The sequence below is a fragment of the Nesoenas mayeri genome (genome assembly GCF_963082525.1).
Source record: "Nesoenas mayeri genome assembly, chromosome: 3".
NCBI lineage: Eukaryota > Metazoa > Chordata > Aves > Columbiformes > Columbidae > Nesoenas > Nesoenas mayeri.
Window position 1 is genome coordinate 90,696,450 of NC_137544.1, and position 17,927 is coordinate 90,714,376.

At 51.0% G+C, this 17,927-nt stretch overlaps 1 protein-coding gene across 1 annotated transcript; it reads left to right on the forward strand.

Moving 5' to 3' along the window:
• Window positions 1–3,295: 3,295 nt before the first annotated feature.
• Window positions 3,296–16,140, forward strand: FOSL2 (FOS like 2, AP-1 transcription factor subunit; the record flags this gene model as incomplete). The annotated part of the gene is made up of 4 exons (XM_080342937.1): window positions 3,296–4,198; window positions 10,210–10,464; window positions 14,056–14,163; window positions 15,631–16,140. The coding sequence occupies exons 1-4, from the start codon at window positions 4,100–4,102 to the stop codon at window positions 16,138–16,140; spliced, it is 972 nt and encodes a 323-aa protein (XP_080199063.1). The 5' UTR covers window positions 3,296–4,099.
• Window positions 16,141–17,927: the final 1,787 nt, after the last annotated feature.

Genomic DNA, 17,927 nt, shown 5'->3' on the forward strand with positions numbered 1-17,927 from the left:
AACTAACTGTAATTAAGTGTGAGGTGGAAGCTTAAGAGCTCGTTCCCAGAAGTTAACATCAAAACACTTGCTCTTAGCACTTAGAGAGACAATATTAAAGCAGACTTTGTGCACAGATGAAAGTACAATTGTCAGGACAGGCTGGAGAGTCCTGGAAATGCCTACACTGCTTCTTCAGAGAGCTCAAGCAAAAGGTCTCAGGAAGCGGCAGTGTTGTTGCTTCTGTAACAAAAGTCCCTTTTAATGAACAGTGGCTGAGCACCAATGGGCTTCTTCACAGGAGATATCTAAAGGGTCATAAAAATACAAAGGGCAAGGAGAAAGAGGAGTGTGGTTGTGATTTCCCCTCTGGATCGCAAATCAGTGATTTTGTCCGTGGACAGGTGGCACAGCGTGGCTGGTGCAGGTCAGCACTGCTGGGGATGCTGGAGAAGCAGGTCCTGACTGCAGGCTCTGCCACACGCTTGCCAAGGGCCAAGTCTGTGCCACTGCCAAGTGCCCTTATCCTCCACTCCTGTAAAACCACGCTAAAAAACATTCCCAGGTCTGGGTTTCAGCCTCCTAATTGCTCTCAAAATCCAGAAACATGAGGAGCCAAGGTCTCCTTTGCCTTACAATGATCCTTTCCTGCCCTGGAACCTGGGCTGGTCTTAATTTGTCTATGGTTCAGGCAAGAATGGACTAGGCAGATGTACATGTTATCTCTTGTTTTTCTGGAAGCAGGGAGCCTATTGCACAATGAGGCTTGGTCTGGATGTGGATTAAAAATGCGTATGTCTGGGGCACCGTGAGCCAGGCTGGTCTGAGTAACTTTGATCAAAAAAAGTAAGAAAGCATTACGAAGAGCTGATAGGGAATGAAGAGGCTCCATGTTGATGATTATTCATGGGACATACTGACCGCTTCTGTATTTGTGAGCCTTCCTTAGAAGGGGTTTGCACTTCCAGGACAGAAGTAACTCTAGCAAATTCAACCTAAATACGTGGAAAACTTCAGTGTCGTACCCGAGGGCCATGGGTCAAGTGGTCGTGGAGGGCAAGTTGGTGCTGGTCCAGTCATGGAAGAAGTTCACTGCCCGACAGTAGCTGAGGGTTTGGCCTCAGGTGCACTTTTATCTTCCCATACTTCTTAGAGGGCTTTTAACTTGAGGATTTACAAGACTCAATTAATTGCATCCACATTAATTACAGACAAATATTAAAACAGCACTTGAATGTCATGTCAAACGAGCTGTTCCCAGACCAGGTCTCACAGAAATTCAGCAGGACGGGGTATAGTTGTCTCAAAATCATGATGGAATAATGTTTGAAAACAATGCTCAAAAAGTTTGTACTTGCGCAGAAACATGAGGAGACCAGGTATTTTAGACTTAATGACCTGCTGAAGAAAAATTGTAGAAACAATCCTCAAATGAGAGGACAATGAAACCTCTCTCTTTTCCTTTTGCAAAATGCCTCAATACCAATGCTCCAGAACTCCCCTCTTTGCCTCCCTTGTTTCTGGCCCAAATACTTTTGCATCCCTTGCTGCACAGTAGCATGGTTTCTACAAGCTCACCAGCCTGACTTAAAACATGACCCCAGATGACAGCAGTGGTTCCCAACACCCTGCAAACCCTGGGGGCAGCAGCAGCCTTCACCTGAGGAGCGCTGAAGGCAGAACCAAGGGAGGTGACCAGCCAAAACCCAGCCCCCTTTGCTAAGCTTCTTTATTATGATGTGTGTTTTTCCCCATCTCTCTTCGTCTCTTAACAACTGCAGCTTGATTCCTCTCACATCTTGAACTAATTCTCTTTCCAGCAGAAAGAAGCACGTGCGGATCATCTGCCTGACGTGCAACCCAAGGGGACAACGGCGTCACAGCCTGGCGGTGCCTGCTGAAGTACCTCTCCCCCATCCCAGCCCCTCGCTCCTAACGCATTGCAAATTGGAAGCACGAGTTTATTTTTACAGCCCGGTCCCCACCTCCCTCAAAGTCAGATGCTGCAGCTAATTCAGATGGAGAATTTCAATTGCCTGGAAATGAAGGTGCTGAAAATGAAGCAGCATCGGCAGTTTTAGTCCCAAATGCCTGGTGCTGAAGACTTATCAGCCATGGGCTGCTTCTTTTCAGAGTTCCCCAAGGCTCTGGGATTGAAGGGGGTGCTGCCGTCCCCCCTCCCAAGGAGGACAGTCGGAGCAGAGGAAAGCCCATTACTCTTAGATGAGCTCCTGTGGGAAAATACTTTGCCCATGAGACAGCTTAAATGGGATTTTACAGCTTGAACTTAGATGACTTCTCCTTCCCCATCAGCAAAAAGGACACGCTAAGGGCTGGGTGAATCCCCCAGGGAGGGTGAAAATTAAACATTTTGGGTTTAAGAGCAACATTTTAACAATCTGTGAACTAGCAGCACTGGGGAGCTCACGTTCCCCACGACGACGGCTCTGCTCTGTCTGCTCCTGCCACCTTGCAGCCTGTGCCGGTTAGTGACCTGGCAATGCCACAGCCACCTGAGGCGGTTGTCACAGTCACTGCCCTGGGAGTTGCTACTGCAGGGCAGCCTAGGGCTGTTACCTGCCCTTCTTGTGACATGCCCTGGTTTGGGGGCCTGGAGTGGCTCTGCAGCCAGCTCCCAGGATGGAAAAGTAAAGAGAAGTATCAAAATAAAAATAAATTTAAAAAAAAAGAGGGAAGAAAGAAAAGAAAAATAAGAGTAAATATAAAATAAAATTAAAAAAAATAAAAAGAAAGTAATGAAAAGAAAAATTGAAGATTAATGAAAGAGTAAAGGAAAAACAAATAATTAAAATAATTAAAATAAATAAATGCAGATAAAATAAATAAAACTAGATTAACACTGCTATAAAAACTAGCCTAACACTTGGTTTATTGATGCTGTGAAGAAACGGACCAAGAACTGGGGCAGCGCCAGTGCCGGCCACCCTCAGGCAGGCAGGAGGGCTGGATGGATCCCGTCTATCAACCCCTCGCCGAGTCCCCGTGCGGGAGGGGGCGAGGAAGCCGATCTGTGGGGCGAGATTTGCGGCCCGTTCCCCAAAATTCACCATTGCCCCCCCCACCTTGCAGCGGTGTGCATACCCCTTTAAATCCCGGCGGCGGAGCCAGGGAATCCCTCTCGCAGCGCGTCATCCGCGGCAAGGAAACCCGCGCTCGCGTCGTGCGACGCAAATGACCATTTTTGGCAACGTGCGACAACGGACGGGACCAAGTGGGGCGGGGGGAGGCGGGGCCTGACGGGAACACGCCGTCGCGCCGCCCCCGCCGCTCCGCCCGCCCCGCCCGGACCCGCGCAGAGCGCGGGTCCGGGCGGGGCGGGCGGAGCGGCGGGGGCGGCGCGGCGGACGAGCCGGGGGCGGGCACAATCCCCCGATCCCCATCCCGCCCCCCCCGCGGCGGCGGCAGGTGGGAGGCTCCGCTCTGGCAAGGTGGGGCCGGTGCGCCGCGGGTTTGACGTGTGCGAGTGCACATGGTGCGGCGGCGGCGGGCGGATAATAAGCGAGTGGGACCGGGGCGATGCCATTGCTCTGAGTCACCGCGGGTGCGCGGAGCTGCCGCTTCGCCCTACCGGGGAGCCGCGGGGCGTTAGACCCGGTTGAGTCACCCCGCGCCGGGAAAAGGGGCGGCCGGTGGTGGTGGTGGTGGTTGGTGGTGGTGGGGGCGGAGGACAACTGCTCCGCCTGCAGCCCCCGGGGCCGCGGCCGCTCCGCCGGCGGGGCGAGTCTCACCGGGTAGCGCGGAGAGAGGACATCGGCGTGCTCGCTGCCCGCGCCTGCTTGCGCGCACGGCTTTGCTCCCGCCGCATCGCTCCCGCCGCACCGCCGAGCCCTCCCGTCCCGTCGGCACTTCGCGGCCACTTCAGCCTCTTTTATTTTTATTTTGTTATTTTTCTTTTTTTTTTTTTCTCTCTTTTTATTATTTTTTTTTTACCTTTCCGCTCTGCAAAGCGTTTTTTTTTCCGTTCCGCGGCGAGCGTTGGGAGGCGAAAGGCAAGAGCCGAAGAGGTCGGGAGGGAGAAGGGGGCGGGGAGACGGCGAGGGAGCGGCGGGTGTCGGTGTGAGAAGGCGGGGACGCGGCTCCCCCGGCCCGACCTCGGACCATGTACCAGGACTACCCCGGCAACTTCGACACCTCCTCCAGAGGCAGCAGCGGCTCCCCGGGACATCCCGAGACCTACTCCAGCGGCGCAGCCCAGCAGGTAGGGCCGGGCGCTGCCCCTCTCCCCGGGATCCCCCGGGGGCTGCTGCGAGCGCTCCCGGCACGGGAGTTCACCGCCACGCCCGGGGAGCGGCGCTTCCTCCGGCGGAGAGGCGCCGTCCGCAGGGGCTCAGGCGGTGCCGGGACGCGGGCTGCCCGCAGCCGCCGTCACGTCGTCCCCGGTTGGACACCACCGCTTTTCTTCCCTCCCTCCCTGCTCGCCCAGAGCGAGTGCTGCGACTCTTCTGTGCTGGACTTTCGGTGGGGTTCTCCTCCTACTGAGGCCGGTGGTGCGTACTCGGGGCCGGGGAGTGTCGTGGGAGGCAGCGGCCTGCCCTGAGCGGGGACGTGCGGCGGGGAAGCGTCCGGCGGGCTGCAGCCTTCGTCCCAGGCTCAGGTAGAGCGGGGCCCGCGGGTGTCGGTGGGGTCCCCCCCCGGTGCCCGGGGACCAGCCGCAGCGGTGGGCTGGAGCCAGCTAGGAAATCACAGGGCTCCTCCGGGCAACTCTTCTTTCCGAGGCCGGTAACGCAAATACACGGGCGCATCTCAGTCTTCCTCCTTCCTGCTTTTGTTCTCCTCGGGAGCTTTTCGGTCCCTCCGTTCACCGCTCCTTCCCGGGCACTTGGACACTGTCCTGGGCTCGCTCGCACCAGTCTGAGCGTCTTCTCCGGGACTTGAGGAGGTGCCGCCTGAGCTACTTTCAAGGCGCTGTTGCAGCCACCGTAGAACACGCAGGGGGTGGGTTGGAGTGGGCTTTAGCTTTTTCCAGCGTTTAAAGTGGTCTCCCTGCTTCCCCCCCGGCCCGGTCCCCCGCTTTAGCTCTGTGGCGGTGACACTATTTTCGCCTCTGCCACCGGTGCGACCCAGAGAAAGGCGACGTGTTGCTTTGCTCTGCCGGCCGCTCCTTCCCTTTACCGGGAGCCGCCGGCCGCTCTCCTGCTGCCGGTGGCTTTTTCCCGAGCGAGAGTTTCCCGAGGAGCCGCCGGAGCGCTCCCAGCGCTGCCGGCCCTGCTCCCCCCCGCAAGCTCCCGTGCCGGGCGGCACTTGAAGAATGGGAGATATTTCCTGTGGAAACGGCGTGAATTCACGGACCTGAAAGTCTGGTCGGGTAGTTTGAAGGTTTTTTCCATTTCATTTTCCTAAGAAAACACCTCTGAATGGCTTATATGCCTACATTGAATATATCCACCACTTCTGGGGAAGGCATTACACAATCGGGCCAGTTATACAAACCTGGGTTATTTCATAACTTGTTTACATCAGCTGGCCCAGCCTTACTCTTTTTTTTTTCTTATTTTGCTTTTTCAGAGTTGCTCCCCTCCTTCCCCCTTCCAATATTATTGTTTCTTGTGTGGCTTGTATGACCAAACTGGCAGCGTAAGCACATTGCTGTCTTAGCATCAAGAAGTCATAGGATCACTTAAAAAAAAAAAAAAAAAAAGGTTAAAAAAAAAGTCCAGTCTTAAACTTTGCCAACCGTACCAGCCCGTGACATTCCTCACATTAAAGAAGTTTTACCAGAAATGACTCTTTGCCGCTCCCTGCCCGTTCCAAACGCATCTCGCTGGTGCCCTCTGCGGGCTGCGGACCAGGGTTTCCAGGGATTGTATTAATAACTCGGCTCCGGTTTATTCCCTGTTTTACAGTAAACGCCAGGACAAGGTGCGGGGGGGGAGAGGCGGGAAAGGGGAGGCTGAGAAGCTGGAAACACCCAGCAAGTTGCAAATATTTCGCTCTCCTTTTCCTCCTCTGATTCAGCAGCTGTGCTGGATTCAAGCACTTGCTGCAGGAGGTCATGAAACTCTGGCAACTGCTTAACAGTTGGTCTGACCGATAACTGGGTTTTCCCCTTTTATTTTCTGGGGCTGCACATTTTCCCCGGGCAGCTGGTGTGCATGGCCTTTGATACAGAGGCCAGAGCCCAGTTTCTAGGGTTACTATCTGAAATGAGGCTTTGAGCAGGATACCGGCTTAGTGAGAACATAAATGTTTTCTTTAAGAATCCAGGAGATTTCTCAAGGCCTTGTGTGTCATCTTTCCCTTGATCCTTACAGATGTTGTAGATTAGGATCAAATGTGAGCATTGCCTTTACCCTAGCAGTTGGGCTGTCCTACTGATTTCGGTCTACAGGGATCTGCAGAGTTCTATCACTGCAGAAAATATGCATTGTAGAAATTTTTTCTTTGGTGTGTTTTTTTTTTTTTTTTTTCTTTCCCCAAAAGAAGAAAAGATGCTTCAGTCACATGTTTAAGTGGAAACTGTGTCTCTGAGCCAAAACTTCAATGCTTTTTAATTATTTTTCCCATACAACACAGCACTGGAACATTTTTCTTTTAAGTTGCTTGTCATGCTATTTTCCTAATCACTGACTTGCCATGTGGTAAACATAGACTCTAATGGGAAGAGTTTGTGTACTTTTTTAGACCAGTTGACTTTCCCCTCAGATATCCCAGCCCTGTGTCCAGTTTCCCTTTGAGGAGATGTTCAACATGGGAGAGCCATCAGGGGCCTTATATTTTTTTAATAGGATATATCCTGTACACTCTATATTGTTAAAGATCCTTTGGGTGGGTTTTAGGTGGTTTTGTTGTTGTGTTTGTTTTTTTCCATGGTTATCGTACCCTTTTCTAGAGCAGTTTCTGGTGCTGCTCGACGCTTGCAGTTACAGATGTAACTGAAGGCCCGGAGGGGAGTGGAGACACAACGGGGGTGCGGTATGGAAACTCTGTGTTAAGATGGCAAAAGGAACCATGGAGCCGCAGCCTGAAATGTTCCTGTGCTGCCTGTGCACCTAAGCTGTGACCTGATAACATAGCCTGTCCCTGCCTGTGGCAGGACTTGCTGGAGACTCCCTTGACTGTGGATCAAGGAAGGCTCCTCTCCAACCCTGTATTTTTAAGGCAGAACAGAGACTGACCTCAGTTCTTGGCACTCCTAATAACAGGACTCTGTTTGCTGTTTAGTGTTTGTTTGTTGTGTGGTGGATTTTTGTTTGTTTGTTTGTTTGTTTGTTTTTATGATACCTTCATCTGTGTGCTGCTTGGGTCAGGAGGAGAGCAGTGGCTTTGTGGTTGAGCGTGTGCTGTGTGTGTAGCCCTGCAATCTGGCTATCGCCACACCTTTTCAGCAGTGCCGTGAATTCCTTGTAGATAAGGAGAACCGAGAGCTGGCAGAGAGTTGCCTCCAGGAGCCTCTCCTGGGTCAGGAGAGGAGAGCTGTGGGTGTCTGGGGTGAGAAAGTGGCAGGAAGGGGTCTGGAAAGAGGAGAAACAGGGAGGTGGGTGAGGGCAGGTGGTGCTGCCAGGTGGATCAAAGCTCTCTGAAAGGAGAGCAGAATTGGAGCTGTAGTTTGGAGAAAGGTCTGGAGCTCCAAAGTCGGAAGGCGGGTGCCCAAAAGGACTGTGCAGGTGGGTGGCAGGGAATTTGGGGCCTGACACTGAAACCGTCAGCAGCCCAGGGGTCAGAGCTGATGGCCACTGGGCAGAGTCAGGGGGTGCAGCAGCATCTTGGCATGGCAAAGCTGATCCAGTGCAGTATTCTAGATGGACAGTGAGGTATGTGAGGAAAGCCTGGCCAGCAACAACTGTAAAACCCAGAGGTAGCCTGAGCACCCTGTACCTGAAGACTCAGCCTGTCACAGCAGCATATCCCTTAATTAGTTATCTGGGAAAAATACTGCCTGTGGAAAATACAGAATACATGTTTTGGGAATTTTTTAGTCTATTTTGAGGGATTAGAAAGGAAGCTGCTGACAGAAGTGGAGCATAGCACAGCCAGGGATTGCAGTCTGACTGGTCTCTTCCCTGAGTCTGCAAGCAAGTACTGCGGAGCTGCTGAGGGATGTGACTGAATTGAGCAGCTTCCCTTTGCTGTCCAGGAGCCCTCCACTAGTGTTAGAGAAGGGTCCAAGGCTGAATATAAGAGCGGCTGCAAGTCCAATAGTCACTTCATCAATAGCTCAGGGCCAGAGCTTTGTGTCAGACACTTGTATCTTATGTGGCTGATCTGTAGCCAGTCTTACTCTCCTGACTTCTGATGGGAATTTTTAGCAGGTCGTTGGAGGCTGCAGTAGTGGGGCACCTGAAAATGTTGTTTTCTCTGGAATGCAAATGGTGTCTTTGCATAGGAAAGCACCAAAAGATCTCAGAATGTTTTGCAGCCACAGCTTTTTAGTGCCCCTGCAAAGAAGATATGAGACTTTCTTCTCTGCTTTTGGTACAGGAAAGATGGTGGCACAGGTAGGTAAAGCTCATGGTAGAAGCCACTTGTGGAGCTGAAAGTAGAACTTGCATCCCCTGAGCATCTGTGGTTTAACTAGTTTTGACCTTCCTCCCTTCTGTGAGGTTAAGTTTCTTTGTTACAGTGTTATGGCTGGGGAGCCACAAAGGCATCCATCCTCTCCTGTGCCATGTGGCCACAGCCTGCACTGGGCAGAGCAGAGAAAGGGCTTTGCACCAGTAAATTCCTCTGTAGTGTTGACAGTTTGCAGCTCTGGTTCTCTGCAGTTAATTGGGAGACGTCACAAAGATGCCTCGCACTCTGACATGTGGGGTATGCTGAGGCTGTGTTGCGCTTGAGCTCCAGGTGAATCTCTGAGGTTCTGGCGGGGCTTTAGCCAAGGTCTTGGTGCCCGTGTCATCCTGGCTGTGTAATTTCCCCACCCACTTAACTTGATTCACTCCTTCCTTCTCTTGTCCTTTCTTGCTGTATTTTGAGCTGTCCAAAGCTGTAAGTTGGCATTTGTCAGAATTCAAACTGGATCTTCTGGTCTCCAGGAGTTGGCAACTGGACTTCTTATGGCTAATACTGGCCTGAAATGCTGTAGCTATCAGAATGTGAAATACTGTTTGCAGTAGCCCTGGTTTAACAAAGCACTTAAGGTGCTTGACTAGGCACACCCTGAAAAGGAAATCTGTGTCGAAGTGCTGTCCCTTATCTGGGACGCCTACCTGAGCTGAGGTCAGGCTAACACAAGGGCTCTCGCTTCTCTGGGAAGCTAGTTTGTTGACCCAAGAATGTGCATATTTCATGGCTTAAAAATCGATGGCTGTGATGGCTGCTGGTCCTACGAGCCCCATCCCTTGCACAGTGATTGCTGGAGCAAGGCTTGTGTGTCTGTGAAACAGAGTCTAACCACTGAAAGCCTCCTGAAGGAGCTCTGTATAGACAAAAACATTATTTTTCCCCTGCTTCCCCCTCCGGGGACAAGCGATTGTTTTCCTTCCAGTTTAGTGCCAGCATATTATCCAGATGGATTTACCTCTGTCTGAAAGAAAGTGTACATGTATTTTGGAGGAGATCATTACCTGCTGCCTTGGTTTTACTGCTGCCTTGTTTTGTCTAGACAGTGCAGAGAGCTGCAGGGAACTTGTCCGATCTGAATCCTAAGACCTATTTTATAGACTGCTATTAAAATACAAATCCTCACACGTAACCATCCCGAGGCTGGGTTGCTTGTGCTCTGTGTGTGGTGAGCACAGAACCACTGAACAAGAAGCAAGCTGCTGTTCTTGCTGTACCAAACCCTGCATGGACCAAGCCCAAATTTCAGGGGAATCCGTTGGCAGAAGGTGGCTTTGCCCTGCTTGGTAACGGCATTTCAAAACTTAAGTTTCTCTTCCTTTTCTTTGGACTGGCAGAGAAGTGTTTTTCTAGAAACTCCTTAATTCCCCTTTCGCTCCAAGCCAGAAGGAGCAGTGGGCACAGGCGGGAGGCGGCGGTGATGGGGAGGCTGGTATAGGGGTTGCTGGGGCGGTGTGGGGGGATGAGGAAGGGGACTGGGAGAGGGCAGGGCTGCTCTGCAGGGGAGGTGCCTGAGCCTGGCCCTGTGGTGGGCAGGGGCAGCTGGGGAGGCTGCAGAGGCATTGGCAATCCGTGCCTTTGCTTCAGGTGCTACTTTGATCCTTGCTGGTGCTGCTCCTGAGGGCCTCGCTGGTTTCTGAGTAACCACTTATATTCTGCTTCCATTGACGGTTTTTTCTCTCTATTTTTCTCCCTTACCTTTCCTCCTAGAAATTTCGAGTAGATATGCCAGGATCAGGCAGTGCTTTTATCCCTACGATCAACGCCATCACAACTAGCCAAGACCTGCAGTGGATGGTCCAGCCCACCGTCATCACCTCTATGTCAAGCCCCTACTCTCGCTCGCACCCCTACAGCCACCCACTGCCCCCGCTGTCTTCAGTGGCCGGACACACGGCCCTTCAGCGACCTGGTGTGATCAAAACCATCGGGACCACTGTGGGACGGAGACGAAGAGACGAGCAGGTAACCATGGTGGTGAGAGCATCTGAGGATGCCTCAAAAACAAGCATAAAGAGAACTTTTTTTCCTTCCCTCTGCCCTTTTGTGGAATCTCCCGACCCCACGGGGAGGTCCCCCGTGCTGTGCAGGTGCTGGGGTTTCTCAGGGTGATGTACAATGTAAGCCAGAAGGTGATTTTATTGCTGCTTCCTCATTGTACAGCAAGACTTACCCACTCTCCATCACACGCTTCGCACCACTGGGCCACGTTGCGGCTCGGTTTCAAAAGCAGGTGAAACTCTGAAGTTGAGCCTTGGGTTTCAGTTTGAATGTCTCTGCCCCTCCAGGCAGAAGGAAACCTCTGAGCAAACACAGGAGTCTTTACGTAGGTCCTTTACAAATCTGACACGCAAATTACCCCAGCTGGTCTTTTATATCTGCTCTGTGGCAGCAGGTGCTGCTCCAGTCTCACTTTAGGGTGATACCACCAGGAACAGCCAGCGCTGTGCTGGGAGGAACAGCTTCCCTAGAGCACTTCGTCTCTAGTAACAAGAGCCTTCTTGATGTCTGGAGTCTAAATCAACCTTCCCACTACAAACGTGATCTCTTTACAGTGGTGGGGTGGGAATCCCATAAGCAGAGATCTTTCTGCCCTCAACGCAGGGGGCATTTTCACAGCCAGAAAGGGCTGGCTTGTGCCACTGCTAGCCCATGCTCAACCTCCTGACGGGACCCTGGGTCCTGTGCTGGGGCCGGGTGGTGGACTAGATGCAGGTATCTCATCTTCTAGAAATCCTTTCATCCTTGTGGATATCTTCAAAGTGAGAAACACAGCCCTCTCGAGGGCTGTTTGCGAATAGCTAGCCACAATGCTAGGCTGGCTTGTTTTTTAAAAATATTTTAAAATCTGAATAATCTAGATCTCTCCGAATTGTTCCCAAGCAGCAGTTGTGTGGGTCGCTGCAGAGCAGTGTGAGGAGACGCGCTGCGCACCCTCAGTACACCAGCACACGCTGTTGCGTGAGATCTGTTTCTAATAAGACTCACCAGTCCTACTTTTTACTTCCACGTCATCTGTTTTGCTTCACAGCCTGGTTATTTTATGTGGAGTCGCTGTCTGGTTTAGACCTAAGAGGCAGGGAAGGGGTTAAAGTCACTTATCCAGTGTGAGCCACACTACACTTCTGTTTGGGGACCTGGTATGGGTGCACTGAGGACCCGTTTTTGGGAGGAAGGATGGGGCAGCTGTGGTGGTTCGGGTACGTGCCAGCCCTTTCCACCAGCGAGAGCTACCTCCCCGTTCCCTGCATGCAGGGCTGGTGTCCAAAGCCAGGGAAGCTCTCACGAGAAATGGAGGAATAATTAGCAACAACTAATTTGTTTGACAAATGCTGCCTCTGTGTTCACAAATTGGCCGTGAAGAGATCACCATATTCTCCGCTTTATTTGTTGTTCAGAGTTATTTGCTGAAGGATGCCTGCCAAGCAATTCCTGGCCTGTGGCTTGTTTGCAAGCCGTTCATTGTGGGTCATTCAAAGCCAAGTCCTTTTGATTAGACACGTGCTAAGGCAGTACCCAGGCGCTTTACCGTGGCTTTTTGGCTCAGGTTTCCACTGTTGGTGCTTTGAACACCGCATCAGAGTGCCTTTTTGGAAAACACTGTGTAACGCTTTATGAAAAGAGCCTGTTTTGATGAAGGTTTCTGCCAGCGAATGCACGTATTGGGCTTGGACAAGCTACAGATAACGCATACAGCAGAGGCACGAGGAGTGCCAAATCCAACCACTTTCAAACAAATCCAGCAACCGCTGACAGAATATTCCTTTTTAGACCTGGTATAACGTTAAGCACATCCAGATTAGGGGCTTCATTCACGTCTATGAGATTTTCACAGAGTACAGCCGCTGAGATAGATAATTTAAAAATGACTGAAGGCCCTGGGAGGAGAAATCTCAGTCCCAACATATTTCAATGGGGCCTGTGCTTCTGAAGCATGAAAGGGCTCTTGAAAACTACACACAGAGGCCCCAAGTCAGCACACAATTTGTGTGTGTGCTTAATGCATTGCCACACTGCGGGTACTCATGTGCAAATACATTTTTACCCGCCACATGTATGGGCTGAGAATGGAGCAAGCAGAGCTGTAGTGAGGAGAGTGGTGCCCGTGGGGGTCCCTTACTGGGAGGGAATATGCCAAATTCCCACTATCTGCTTCCCAGCAGGGAGCAGGTACCTCCCCGACCCTGAGATGGAAAAGCTGTCAGACCCAAAGCCTGTGTCCTGAAGTTCTAGAAGTGCTTATGTCTCTTGTTGTGCATTCAGGGGCTTGCCCTGCATGCGGGTGAAATCACAGGCCTGGATAGGATACCCCCAAAAAAGCAGAACTGAGGAAGGGGAATGCCCAGAGGCTGAAGTAAACTCCCCTGAAGATCAAAATTAAGGAAATAAAGCAAACCAAAACAAACCAGAATGAGGTTAGAGTAAAACTAACACTAAAAATAAAAGACTGGTGAATGTCTCATTTGTGATTTTGACAGCCCTTGAAGATATTAAAACTGAAAGCTTTTATGAAAAGGTTTTTCTTTCCATTCTCCACTGGCACTACGTGAGATCTGACATGTGCTCTGCAGGCTGCTCGTTTCGCTGTTGTTTGCGGTCACTGGGCTGAAGCCCCACAGCACACAGCAGCCTGGTGAGGCTGAAGCACACACAGGGCACGAGGTGGGTCCACGGTGGAGCAGGGTGCTTGGGCAAACACATGCTGTGCATCCCCACAGCTGGCTGTTTGCTCCAGCTCCTGCGTGCCATGTCCCAGCTGTACAGCCATGCTGTGCCGGCACCCCAGCCTCGGCAGCGCTGCGAGCCCGTCTGCTGCTGCTGGGATTTGTAAAACCTCCTCTCAAACCCCAAAAGCTAGGCCTGACTTGACCAGATCTTGTGGGCTCCTGCTCACTTCCTCTGGTTTCACAAGAGTGTTGCGGGATGGGTTTCTATGGAATTGCTGCTGATTTACATCAGTGAGGGTGTCAGCTGGCCTCAGAAAGCCCTTGATATCACTGGAGCCTTGCCTGCTGATGCAAGAAGCACAGTGTGTTATCTCGCTGAGTGCTCAAAAATCTGAGGTCAGGATTTTGGGTGGTACAAATCATTGTTGCTTCATGGACTTCATGGGAGCTCTGCTGATCTCCCTGTCTCCCCCTCCACCCCATCCCCGACCTTCAAGCTAACAACTATTTTTGTGTGGGAAGCAGCAGATATTTTCTTTCAAGAAAGAGGCACTTACAACATAGAGCTCTGGTTTTGCTTAATGTACCACCCAAGTTGTGAAACAGTCAGAGCATCTTTTATCTGTTTGGCCTTGGTGCAGATTCACTGTCCTCTTACACAATCTTCCCCCTGCTCCCTTCTCCATCTTCTCCTCACCCTTCTGCTAAGACCTGGTGCAGACAGAGATACTGTGCACTTTCATCTTCTGCTGACATCAGTGAAGAGGGGGAGTGCTCAGCATCCTGCTGGATCAGGCCTTTTTCCTTTGCATTGCGGTTGAATCCGCACAAACTTCAAGGAATGCCTTGCTCAGATCTGATTGTGGGTTTTCTTGGCTCTTGCTCACAGCTGTCGCCTGAGGAAGAAGAGAAGCGAAGGATCCGGAGAGAGAGGAACAAGCTGGCAGCTGCTAAGTGTCGTAACAGGCGTCGAGAACTAACAGAGAAGCTCCAGGCGGTATGTGCTCTGCATACTTTTCTCCTTCTTTACCGCCTGCCCTTCAGACCAGCTTGCAGGGCATTGCTCTCTCTTCACTAGTACGGTCGGAGAAGATGCTACAAAACACGTGCTCCCTTCTCCTTCCAAGGCTGCCTCGTGGTGTTGCTCCTACACCAATGGTGGTGAGGGCTCGGGCCTGGAGCTCAATTTCCCTTGCTGACCACCCAAAATGTCCTAGGAGCTCCCTCTTCTAGCCTCCGAACTAGCACCAGTCTCCCTACTGCTGGTCTTCCTCCAAGTGAAAATAAAGATGCTGTGTGCATGATCCTACCATCTTCAGTGCTTTTGGCCCTAAAAAAAAAAGCACTGAAGATGGTAGGGTCATCCAAAAGCAGTTGAAAATGAGGCAGGTGTTCTGTGTACCTATTGAAGTTACATCCTTTAGGCTAACCTTTCTTTGGTGGGTGTAACTGATTTCCCGCACAAAGCAAGCACCGCAGAGATTTGTGGTCTGGTGCTACAAGAGAAGGTAGGGATGAGTGGAAGAAGGTGGGTAAGATACTGACTGAAGAGAAGATGAGGATGAGTTGTGCTAGAAGAGGCTAGAGGAAAGGCTCCAGTGCTTCCAGCCTGGGACTGGTTGTATTCCATGATCTGATTAACAGGAGCAGCAGCAGCACTGAAAGCACACCAGTGAAACATGCTGTCACCTCAGATTCAGGAGGTATTCTCAGTCTAGGGCAGGCAGGACATCCTATAGGAAGAATTTAAGGACTGTCATGACTAAAATAATAGAATTGAAAGGGGTGCAAAGTGGGAGGTCCTATCCTGAAGGACTGAGAGCAAGTACTTCTGTGAAATGGTGAGGAAGGTACTAATTGCCCACAAATTGACTATAAGCCATCAGTGTGATATGATCACGGGAAAGGTAAATGTATTAACTCAAAGATGCATCAAGGGAATGATACAGTGGAGCTGAAAGTGTTAGTTCTTTGTGCAAGAGTCAGGAAAGTGTTAGACCTCGTTTGGAATATACACTATAGAAGGAAAATGCAAACAGTTTAGAGGTTGCTGTATGCTACCTCTGTCTACAAAGTGGAAAGAACATGACTTAAAGCGACACAAAAAGTTTTGGGAGGCGATCAGAGTCCTCTGCTAAGGTATTTGTCAGGCAGACAGCAAAGGAGAAGAATTGTTTAAATCACAGGCCTAGACAAAGTGACAGGAGCTGCCCATGGAAAAATAAAGGTGAGCTAATGAGAAGACCATTTATAACCCTTAGATTGGTGAAGTCTGGGAATAGCCTACTGGTAGACATATGACACACAAGATGCTTGGCTGGCAATGACATGGTGTCTGCTTTGTTCATGAAGAGTCTGGAGTTTATCTGTTCATGCCAGATGGGAACTGGACCTGATGGCCATGTTCCAGGTGAGGAGCAGTGCCAGAGCCTCTGATATTTACTTATTCCCCTTTTGTCTGCAGGAAACTGAAGTGCTGGAGGAAGAGAAGTCAGTGCTGCAAAAGGAGATTGCTGAGCTCCAGAAGGAGAAGGAGAAGCTGGAGTTTATGCTGGTGGCTCACAGCCCTGTGTGCAAAATCAGCCCTGAGGAACGTCGGAGCCCACCATCCAGCAGCCTCCAGAGCGTTCGGACTGGAGCGAGCGGAGCGGTGGTGGTGAAGCAGGAGCCTGTGGAGGAAGAGATTCCGTCTTCGTCTTTGGTCCTTGACAAAGGCCAAAGGTCTGTCATTAAGCCCATCAGCATTGCTGGAGGTTTTTATGGGGAAGAGGCACTCAACACTCCTATCGTGGTGACCTCAACACCAGCCATCACTCCTGGCTCTTCCAACTTGGTGTTCACCTACCCCAACGTGTTGGATCAGGAGTCTCCTCTCTCCCCATCCGAGTCCTGCTCCAAAGCTCACCGGAGGAGCAGCAGCAGTGGTGACCAGTCCTCGGATTCCTTGAACTCTCCCACCTTGCTGGCATTGTAATCCCCCTGCAGCCCCCCATTTTGCCAGTGTGTTACATCCCCCCAGCACCGTGGGGGGAGCTCCCCTCCATGGGATTAGAGACAGGCACAGGATTGTTCAAGCACAAGGGCAGCAAGAACAAGGATGGGGAAGTGCTGCAGCTCCAGGAAGGAGAGTGAGGACCAACGCCAGTTGCCTGGAGGCAGGAAATGGCAATGGTGGGACTGACGTGCCAGGACTGTTTGGAGAGGGTGATATCCCCTCTGTAGGGACAGCCTATGGCCTCTTCATGGCCATAATGGACCTGGGGAGCACTCCTGGCCAGGACTGAGGGCGAGCTGCAGACAGTTGCTAGTCATCCCTTTCCTTTGTGAATTGATCTGATCAGTTGTGCTCTGTGCTTAGATCATTCTGGTTAGTTGATCTTACAGCTTCTCTCTCTCTCTCTCTGCTTATGATTTCCAATGTTGTTGATCCCATGACATTTCATCCAGTTGCTCTGAACTCTAAAGGCTTGGTAGGATCTTTCCTCTTGTGACAGGCTGTGGGGAAACATGTGGGGGTGCCCAGGCAGGTGAGGGGTGGCTGGGACGTCTGGGGGAGGGAGAACCAAGAGGACCCCAAGGGCTCAGCAACAAGGGCAGAGCTCGTAACTCTGGCCTGGGGCACAGACACAGCAAACAGAGATGGCAGGAGGCTCACAAGGAAGCCTTTCTTTCTTAAAATGTAGATATATTTATCCCCTAGGGCTCCTCAAAAGACCAAGTTAGCATCTCGGGGCCAAAGTAGCATCAGAAAAGCTGCTGGGCTGGCACTTAGCAGTGTCTTTGGCAGGGTTTTACTCCAGTTTGGTGGATATCAAATCTGCTGCTTTTTGTTTACTCTTCCTGGGCTGCTCACCGTCTAGGGAGTATTACATCTTCCTCCCCATCAGGGCTCCTGACTCAGAGGCTGATCTCCTCCTGTTAGCAAATCTTCCCTTCGGCCATACTTGCAGAACTTGCTACCAAAAAAGAGGTGGCACCACGTGCCTATATATCTAAGATGGAAACTGGCAGTGAATAAGAGGGTGAAACTAGCTAGCTATCCCCTTACTGACTTTTTCTTTGTTGAGAAACAAAGCAGCATGCATCCACAAGTTGATGGTAGTGGGTGTTGTTTGCTCAGAGATTCTCAGTTTCCAGACTTGGAGGGAAGGCAGTGGTCCAACCTCCAGCACAGCACAGGCCACAAGGTGCTCCTGGCCAGGCAGGAATGGCATGGCTGAAGTGATGACCCGTTTGAATTTGAACAGAGCTTCTGATAACCTTTGGTTATAAATGACAAATTGGCAGTGGAGCAAAATTGATTACCATTATTTGCACCTCAGTCTTTGGCCTCTGTTTTATCTTGCATTGTAATTGATCTGGTTTTGTTGGGGTTGGTTGGTCTGAAGACAGAAGAACAAATCAGAGAGCTCTTCCCCTAGCCCTGGGTCCTTGTCTTCTCCAACCTGTGGCCTTGGTTGCTACTACTAATTGTTCACAGAGGGCATGAGCTCTCCAGCGCTGATGTTCACTACTGAAAACAGTCATGTGTGTAACCTGTTCTGTCTTGGAGCCAAGCTCAATTCCTGTTGATGTCAAGGCACTTACAAACCATGACCATGTGCACACTAGGACTGCCCAGCTAGCCAGCTGCGCCACTGAGGGCTTAGCAATTTGGTCCTGCCTGTTGAAGCTGTGGTGGCAGCTATTTATTTTGATGTGAGATTTTTCTTGTTCTTTCATGTATATATATATATATATATTTTAATCAGCTGAAACTGA